This window comes from Coregonus clupeaformis, unplaced genomic scaffold, assembly GCF_020615455.1.
Source record: "Coregonus clupeaformis isolate EN_2021a unplaced genomic scaffold, ASM2061545v1 scaf0378, whole genome shotgun sequence".
NCBI lineage: Eukaryota > Metazoa > Chordata > Actinopteri > Salmoniformes > Salmonidae > Coregonus > Coregonus clupeaformis.
This window is the reverse complement of record NW_025533833.1, coordinates 297,501-307,500: the sequence shown is the minus strand read 5'-3', so window position 1 is coordinate 307,500 and position 10,000 is coordinate 297,501. Positions and strand designations below refer to the sequence as shown.

Genomic DNA, 10,000 nt, shown 5'->3' with positions numbered 1-10,000 from the left:
TGGCATGATGGGAGGAAGAGGCTGGTAGAGGTGGATGGCATGATGGGAGGAAGAGGCTGGTAGAGGTCTGCGTCGGTGGATGGCATGATGGGAGGAAGAGGCTGGTAGAGGTCTGCGTCGGTGGATGGCATGATGGGAGGAAGAGGCTGGTAGAGGTGGATGGCATGATGGGAGGAAGAGGCTGGTAGAGATGGATGGCATGATGGGAGGAAGAGGCTGGTAGAGGTCTGCGTCGGTGGATGGCATGATGGGAGGAAGAGGCTGGTAGAGGTCTGCGTGATGAATTGCTCTTCCACAGACTAATTGTTCAGACTAGAGACATTATGATACATGATCTGACTGAGTTCCTCTTTCTTTCTTTCTTTCTTTTTTCTTTCTTTCTTTCTTTCTTTCTTTCTTTCTTTCTTTCTTTCTTTCTTTCTTTCTTTCTTTCTTTCTTTCTTTCTTTCTTTCTTTCCATGGACTGTCTGAACATCTCTTCTCCAGTGAACCTGTGTTTAAAGACAACATTCTCTTTAGACTCCTTGAGCCTTCAGACTCCAGCCTTTCCTAAACAAACCCTATCTAGAAACACATTGTATTAAACCAGCAGTATCCAGGGACTCTTCACTAATAGCCAGCAGTCTCCAGGGACTCTTCACTAATAGCCAGCAGTCTCCAGGGACTCTTCACTAATAGCCAGCAGTCTCCAGGGACTCTTCACTAATAGCCAGCAGTCTCCAGGGACTCTTCACTAATAGCCAGCAGTCTCCAGGGACTCTTCACTAATAGCCAGCAGTCTCCAGGGACTCCTCACTAATAGCCAGCAGTCTCCAGGGACTCCTCACTAATAGCCAGCAGTCTCCAGGGACTCTTCACTAATAGCCAGCAGTCTCCAGGGACTCTTCACTAATAGCCAGCAGTCTCCAGGGACTCCTCACTAATAGCCAGCAGTCTCCAGGGACTCCTCACTAATAGCCAGCAGTCTCCAGGGACTCCTCACTAATAGCCAGCAGTCTCCAGGGACTCTTCACTAATAGCCAGCAGTCTCCAGGGACTCTTCACTAATAGCCAGCAGTCTCCAGGGACTCTTCACTAATAGCCAGCAGTCTCCAGGGACTCCTCACTAATAGCCAGCAGTCTCCAGGGACTCCTCACTAATAGCCAGCAGTCTCCAGGGACTCCTCACTAATAGCCAGCAGTATCCTGGGTCTCCTCACTAATAGCCAGCAGTCTCCAGGGACTCTTCACTAATAGCCAGCAGTCTCCAGGGACTCTTCACTAATAGCCAGCAGTCTCCAGGGACTCTTCACTAATAGCCAGCAGTCTCCAGGGACTCCTCACTAATAGCCAGCAGTATCCTGGGTCTCCTCACTAATAGCCAGCAGTCTCCAGGGACTCCTCACTAATAGCCAGCAGTCTCCAGGGACTCCTCACACTAATAGCCAGCAGTCTCCAGGGACTCCTCACTAATAGCCAGCAGTCTCCAGGGACTCCTCACTAATAGCCAGCAGTCTCCAGGGACTCTTCACTAATAGCCAGCAGTCTCCAGGGACTCCTCACTAATAGCCAGCAGTCTCCAGGACTCTCACTAATAGCCAGCAGTCTCCAGGGACTCCTCACTAATAGCCAGCAGTCTCCAGGGACTCCTCACTAATAGCCAGCAGTCTCCAGGGACTCACTCACTAAGCCAGCAGTCTCCAGGGACTCTTCACTAATAGCCAGCAGTCTCCAGGGACTCTTCACTAATAGCCAGCAGTCTCCAGGGACTCTCACTAATAGCCAGCAGTCTCCAGGGACTCCTCACTAATAGCCAGCAGTCTCCAGGGACTCCTCACTAATAGCCAGCAGTCTCCAGGGACTCCTCACTAATAGCCAGCAGTCTCCAGGGACTCCTCACTAATAGCCAGCAGTCTCCAGGGACTCCTCACTAATAGCCAGCAGTCTCCAGGGACTCCTCACTAATAGCCAGCAGTCTCCAGGGACTCCTCACTAATAGCCAGCAGTCTCCAGGGACTCCTCACTAATAGCCAGCAGTTTCCAGGGTCTCTTCACTAATAGCCAGCAAATCATAGTCTCACATCAGACTGAACATGTATCAGGCAAACACAGATCCTTTTCAAATTATATATGGATATCATTATTCACGCTGTTGACATTAGGGATTTTAGTCAAACCCTTCTTGAACGTCAGACCCCTTCAAATTAGTGGATTTGGCTATTTCAGCCACACCTGTTGCTGATAGGTGTATAAAATCGAGCACACAGCCATGCAATCTCCATAGACAAACATCGGCAGTAAGTGGCTTTACTGAAGAGCTCAGTGACTTTCAACGTGGCACCGTCATAGGATGCCACCTTTCCAACAAGTCAGTTCGTCAAATGTCTGCCCTGCTAGAGCTGCCCCGGTCAACTGTAAGTGCTGTTATTGTGAAGTGGAAATGTCTAGGAGCAACAACGGCTCAGCCACGAAGTGGTAGGCCACACAAGCTCACAGAACGGGACCACCGAGTGCTGAAGAGCGTAGCGTGTAAGAAATCATCTGTCTTCGGTTGCAACACTCACTACCGAGTTCCAAACTGCCTCTGGAAGCAACGAGATCTTGCATGGAGCCCCAGGCCGAGGGAGATTGACAGTACTTTTGTGTTTCTTCCATTTGCGAATAATCGCACCAACTGTTGTCACCTTCTCACCAAGCTGCTTGGCGATGGTCTTGTAGCCCATTCCAGCCTTGTGTAGGTCTACAATCTTGTCCCTGACATCCTTGGAGAGCTCTTTGGTCTTGGCCATGCTGGAGAGTTTGGAATCTGATTGATTAGGAGCACTCCCTTTAAGAGTGTGCTCCCAATCTCAGCTCGTTACCTGTATAAAAGACACCTGGGAGCCAGAAATCTTTCTGATTGAGAGGGGGTCAAATACTTATTTCCCTCATTAAAATGCAAATCAATTTATAACATTTTTGACATGCGTTTTTCTGGATTTTTTTGTTGTTATTCTGTCTCTCACTGTTCAAATAAACCTACCATTAAAATTATAGACTGATCATTTCTTTGTCAGTGGGCAAACGTACAAAATCAGCAGGGGATCAAATACTTTTTTCCCCTCACTGTAGGTGTTGGTTAAATTGTGATTTTAATTAATGGAGCTGTAGTTTTTTTTCTGTGAGCGCAGAGTGATAGGAAAGCACATGGAGTGCCGGAGCTGCGCACCACTCCATGAACAATTTCCAACAGCTCAACTTTACTCACATACTCTGGTCCACATACACTACATAACCAAAAGTATGTAAAAATCTATTAAAGTAAAATTACAAATATTATGTGCAATTCAATTTCTAAAAGTTCCACTCTTCTCTGTCCGTAATCCACATGGTTACGGAACAGGTGCTTCTGTCTCAATCAGATGTTGTTGTTTTTGTTTTTAAATAAGAGAGAAATTAAATGGGAACATTTTTATGGCTTGGCAGAGATATAAAAAAAACATTTCTGTATGAAAATCAGAACCAGACCAGCTGCAATCAACATTTTGCATGAAATCAACACGATTCTCAGATACTTTTTGTACTCAATGCACTCTCTCTCTCTCTCTCTCTCTCTCAAAAACACCACATGATTCTGATACAGCTCATATCCACAGCACTAGACTCCTCAAATGGAAGCTGTTTTGAATTGGTCTGCTATAAAGTTGAACAAGTTCAAAGTAAAAAAAAAAAAGGATATGATTGCGAAAATAAAATAAATAATACAATAAAAAAACCTACAAAACGTTAAACGTTAATGTTAAGTACGGACTCAAAGTGGAAATATTGACTCAACTGACATTGTTTTAATACTTCTACAACAACAATAACATAATAACAGTACGGTCCAGCCACCAACTGATAGTGTTTCTCCTCATCTCACTAATGGTTGATCAACTAGGCCTCAAATCCTGCCATGTGAAAGCAGACCACCAAGACTTCTGTGGCCAGAGACTACATATGAATCATCCAGTAACGTTTAGGCTATAATATCACTGGTGGAGGAAAACCCAGGGGAGGAGCCTAGGAAAGCAAATCAAACACCTCCACTAGCCAACTGAAACATTAACCCTAATACAGTTGGCATTGTTCTCTTTGTTTAATGAATCATCTCTTCTTCAAATGGTTCAGGATAAATCAAACTTAAGTTTATGATGAATCCAAATGAACTGGGTAAACAATGACATAGGTATGTGGGAAAACTACAAGTGAACTGCTTGGGGCGGCAGGTAGCTTAGTGGTTAAGAGCGTTGTGCCAGTAACCGAAAGGTCGCTGGTTCTAATCCCCGAGCCGACTAGGTGAAAAATCTGCCGATGTGCCCTTGAGCAAGGCACTTAACCCTAATTGCTCCTGTAAGTTACAAGCCTGTTCAACCTCTCTTTCTTAACGTCTGAGATCCCCAGAGATTGGAAAGCTGCTGCGGTCATCCCCCTCTTCAAAGGGGGTGACACTCTAGATCCAAACTGTTACAGACCTATATCCATCCTGCCCTGCCTTTCGAAAGTATTTGAAAGCCAAGTTAACAAACAGATCACCGACCATTTCGAATCCCACCGTACCTTCTCCGCTATGCAATCTGGTTTCTGAGCTGGTCATGGGTGCACTTTAGCCACGCTCAAGGTCCTAAATGATATTTAAAACGCGATCGATAAAAGACAGTACTGTGCAGCCGTCTTCATCGACCTGGCCAAGGCTTTCGACTCTGTCAACCACCGCATTCTTATTGGCAGACTAAATAGCCTTGGTTTCTCAAATGACTGCCTCGCCTGGTTCACCAACTACTTCTCAGATAGAGTTCAATGTGTCAAATCGGAGGGCCTGTTGTCTGGACCTATGGCTGTCTCTATGGGGGTGCCACAGGGTTCAATTCTTGGGCCGACTCTTTTCTCCATGTATATCAATGATGTCGCTCTTGCTGCTGGTGACTCTCAGATCCACCTCACGCAGACGACACCATTTTGTATACATCTGGCCCTTCATTGGACACTGTGTTAACAAACCTCCAAACGAGCTTCAATGCCATACAACACTCCTTCAGTAGCCTCCAACTGCTCTTAAACACTAGTAAAACTAAATGCATGCTCTTCAATCGAACGCTGCTGGCACCCACCCACCCGACTAGAATCACTACTCTCGACGGGTCTGACCTAGAGTATGTGGACAACTACAAATACCTAGATGTCTGGTTAGACTGTAAACTCTCCTTCCAGACTCACATTAAGAATCTCCAATCCAAAGTTAAATCTAGAATCGGCTTCCTATTTCGCAACAAAGCCTCCTTCACTCATGCTGCCAAACATGCCCTCGTAAAACTGACTATCCTACCGATCCTTGACTTCGGCGATGTCATTTACAAAATAGCCTCCAACACTCTACTCAGCAAAAATCTCTGAAGCTGGAGACTCTTATCTCCCTCACTAACTATAAGCATCAGTTGTCAGAGCAGCTTACCGATCACTGCACCTGTACACAGCCCATCTGAAATTAGCCCACCCAACTACCTCATCCCTATATTGTTATTTATTTTGCTCATTTGCACCCTGATGTTTCCCTCCTCCACCTCCTCTCTCCTCTCCTCTCCTCCTCCTCTCTCCTCTCCTCTCCTCTCCTCTCCTCTCCCTCTCCTCTCCTCTCCCCCCCCCCCTCTCTCCCCCTCCCTCCCTTCCTCCCTCCTCCTCTCCTCTCCTCATCCATCCACCTGACAGGTGTGGCATATCAAGAAGCTGATTAAACAGCATGATCATTACACAGGTGCTCCTTGTAGCTCAGCTGGTAGAGCATGGCGCTTGTAACGGCAAGGTAGTGGGTTCGATCCCCGGGACCACCCATACAGTCATGTGTGCATACATTTTTGTGTAAGTCGCTTTGGATAAAAGCGTCTGCTAAATGGCATATTATTATTATTATTATTATTATTGTACTGGGGACAATAAAAGGCCACTCTAAAATGTGCAGTTTTGTCAGACAACACAATGCCACAGATGTCTCAAGCTTTGAGGGAGCGTGCCATTGCCAGGCTGACTTCAGGAATATCCAACAGAGCTGTTGCCAGAGAATTGAATGTTAATTTCTCTACCAATTTGGAAACCACGCCAGCCCGGGACCTCCACATCCGGCTTCTTCACACGCGGGATCGTCTGAGGGGGGTTGAGGGGATGCTGAGGAGTATTTCTGTCTATAATAAAGCCCTTTTGTGGGTAAAAACTCATTCTGATTGGCTGGGCCTGGCTCCCCAGTGGGTGGGCCTATGCCCTCCCAAGCCCACCCATGGCTGCGCCCCTGCCCAGTCATGTGAAATCCATAGATTAGGGCCTAATGCATTTATTTCAATTGCCTGATTTCCTTATATGAACTGTAACTCAGTAAAATCGTTGAAATTGTTGCATGTTGCATTTATCGTTTTGTTCAGTATAGCAGAAAGTGTGTGTGTGTGTGTGTGTGTGTGTTTAGCAGTCTTATGGCTTGAGGGTAGAAGCTGTTCAGGGTCCTGTTGGTTCCAGACTTGGTGCATCGGTACTGCTTGCCGTGCGGTAGCAGAGAGAACAGTCTATGACTAGGGTGGCTGGAGTCGTTGACAATTTCTCTGGCCTTCCTCTGACACCACCTGGTATAGAGGTCCTGGATGGCAGGGAGCTTGGCCCCAGTGATGTACTGGGCCGTACGCACTACCCTCTGTACCGCCTTATGGACGGATGCCGAGGAGTTGCCATACCAGGCAGTGATGCAACCAGTCAGGATGCTCTCGATGGTGCAGCTGTAGAACTTTGAGGATCTGACGGCCCATTCCAAATCAGCCTCCTGAGGAGGAAGAGGTGTTGTCGTGCCTTCTTCACATTGGTGTGTGTGGACCATGTTAATTCCTTAGTGATGTGGACACAGAGGAACTTGAAGCTCTCGACCTGCCCCACTACAGCCCCGTCGATGTGGATGGGGGTGTGCTCGGCCCTTAGTTTCCTGTAGTCCACACTCCTTTGTCTTGCTGACGTTGAGGGAGAGGTTGTTATCCTGGCACCACACTGCCAGGTCTCTGACCTCCTCCCTATAGGCCATCTCATCGTTGTCGGTATTCAGGCCTACCACTGTTGTGTCGTCAGCAAACGTAATGGATGGTGTTGGAGTCGTGCCTGGCCATGCAGTCGGGGGTGAACAGGGAGTACAGGAGGGGACTGAGAACACACCCCTGAGGGGCCCCCCGTGTTGAGGATCAGCGTGGCAGATGTGTTGTTACCTACCCTTACCACCTGGGGGCGGCCCGTCAGGAAGTCCAGGATCCAGTTGCAGAGGGAGGTGTTTAGTCCCAGGGTCCTTAGCTTAGTGATGAGCTTTGAGGGCACTATGGTGTTGAACGCTGAGCTGTAGTCAATTAACAACATTCTCACGTAGGTGTTCCTCTTGTCCAGGTGGGAAAGGGCAGTGTGGAGTGCAATAAGAGATTGCATCATCTGTGGATCTGTTGGGGCGGTATGTAAATTGGAGTGGGTCCAGGGTGTCTGGGATGATGGTGTTGATGTGAGCCATGACCATCCTCTCAAAGCATTTCATGGCTACAGATGTGAGGGCTACGTGTCGGTAGTCATATAGACAGGTTACCTTGCTGTTCTTGAGCACAGGGACTGAGTGTCAGAGGAGCATGGAGAAGCAGAAGTGGCACTATTAAGAGCTGTCTGGTTGAACTAATGACACCCAGGCATACCCCATAAGACATGCCACCAGAGGTCTCTTCACAGTCCCCAAGTCCAGAACAGACTATGGGAGGCGCACAGTACTACATAGAGCCATGACTACATGGAACTCTATTCCACATCAGGTAACTTATGCAAGCAGTAAAATTAGATTTAAAAAAAAAACAGATTAAAATACACCTTATGGAACAGCGGGGACTGTGAAGCAACACAAACATAGACACATGCATACAAACACACGATAACATCCGCACTATACACACATGGATTTTGTGTTATAGATATGTGGTAGTAGAGTAGAGGCCTGAGGGCACACACTTAATATGTTGTGAAATCTGTTATGGATGTATTGTAATGCTTTTAAATGTATAACTGCCTTAATTTTGCCGGACCCCAGGAAGAGTAGCTGCTGCCTTGGCAGGAACTAATGGGGATCCATAATAAACCCCAGGAAGAGTAGCTGCTGCCTTGGCAGGAACTAATGGGGATCCATAATAAACCCCCAGGAAGAGTAGCTGCTGCCTTGGCAGGAACTAATGGGGGATCCATAATAAACCCCAGGAAGAGTAGCTGCTGCCTTGGCAGGAACTAATGGGGATCCACTAATAAACCCCAGGAAGAGTAGCTGCTGCCTGACAGGAACTAATGGGGATCCATAATAATCCCCAGGAAGAGTAGCTGCTGCCTTGGCAGGAACTAATGGGGATCCATAATAAACCCCCAGAAGAGTAGCTGCTGCCTTGGCAGGAACTAATGGGGATCCATAAAACCCCAGGAAGAGTAGCTGCTGCCTTGGCATGAACTAATGGGGATCCATAATAAACCCCAGGAAGAGTAGCTGCTGCCTTGGCAGGAACTAATGGGGATCCATAATAAACCCCAGGAAGAGTAGCTGCTGCCTTGGCAGGAACTAATGGGGATCCATAATAAACCCCAGGAAGAGTAGCTGCTCTTGGCATGAACTAATGGGGATCCATAATAAACCCCAGGAAGAGTAGCTGCTGCCTTGGCAGGAACTAATGGGGATCCATAATAAACCCCAGGAAGAGTAGCTGCTGCCTTGGCAGGAACTAATGGGGATCCTTAATAAATACAAATGGAGGAGCTAGAAGTGGCACTATTAAGAGAGAATATACTTGTTTATTTAACCACACTAATGCATACAGTTATCAGGCCATCCCTCGTTGCGTGTCTGAGAACATGTCTGTCAGCGAAACGGATCGCAATCATTCTGTCATTTTAAATACCTTCTATGTTAAGTTGTCTTATTGCAAGCATTCAGTGTGTGTGTGTGTGCGTGTGCGTGCTTGCCTGTGTGTGCGCCTAAGTAACTATGAGTGTGTGTGATGTCTTTGATTGTGAGTAATTGAGGTGTCCACACCCCCCATATCGCCAAGTCATCATTATCCTGTGGTTTCCTCCCATCGGCATCTGGCGGACTACAGATTACAGGACGGTCTGTGTGTCTGTCTAGTTTCCTCCCATAGTCATCTGGCATCCCCCTTGGATTACAGGAGGACACACTACTGGATTTAGGACTGGTTAAATGTGTGGAGTGGAGGATATCGCTGAGGGTGTGGAGTGAAGGTTGGGGGTAAGGAAAAGGTTGATGCGTGTTTCTTTAATGAAACAGTCAGCATCTCTCTGACCACACTTCACTAATTACTTACTCCCTTTTCAGATTATTTTTAGTCATGCAGAGCCAGTTTACAGTAATATTATGGTACAAGTAAAATACCAAGGACTGGTTTCCCGGACACAGATTAAGCCCAGACTAAAATAACAAAACAAAAAATGATCCATTGAAAGTGACTAGGTTTTATCTGTGTCCGGGGAAACAGACCTGAAATGCTCCCCACATTCTCTTGTCAGAAGAGACAGGTGACGTGGTTGATGACTCTGACCAGGTGCTGAAGGTGTGTAGGAGGGAGTCACTCACGTTTTCACTTGATTGTCGTCTCTTCTTGGTGCGATGATTAAACCCTGTCTCCACCTTCTCTGCCAGCTCCATCTTGTGCTTGTTCCTCTTGTAGGCTGATAGACTGAACTCTACACAACACAGAACACATAGCTCATATACCGTAGAGAGATGGCTACACAGAACACATAGCTCATATACCGTAGAGAGATGGCTACACAGAACACATAGCTCATATACCGTAGAGAGATGGCTACACAGAACACATAGCTCATATACCGCAGAGAGATGGCTACACAGAACACATAGCTCATATACCGTAGAGAGAAGGCAAGATAAGATAGATGAGTTATTTTATGTGCCAGGGTGATTAGTTGAAGGTGGTCATGTCAGGGGAGGTCT

The 10,000-nt window shown here is 46.9% G+C and overlaps 1 protein-coding gene across 3 annotated transcripts in view; it reads right to left on the bottom strand.

The window, feature by feature from the left end:
- The window catches only part of tasp1 (taspase, threonine aspartase, 1), a 104,635-nt gene that overhangs the window by 71,591 nt on the left and 23,044 nt on the right, over positions 1 to 10,000 (bottom strand). For all 3 annotated transcript variants that reach the window (XM_045215161.1, XM_045215160.1, XM_045215162.1), the window contains exon 8: positions 9,620 to 9,729. In XM_045215161.1, the coding sequence (XP_045071096.1) occupies positions 9,620 to 9,729 (110 nt within the window). The remainder of the gene's footprint in view (positions 1 to 9,619; positions 9,730 to 10,000) is intronic.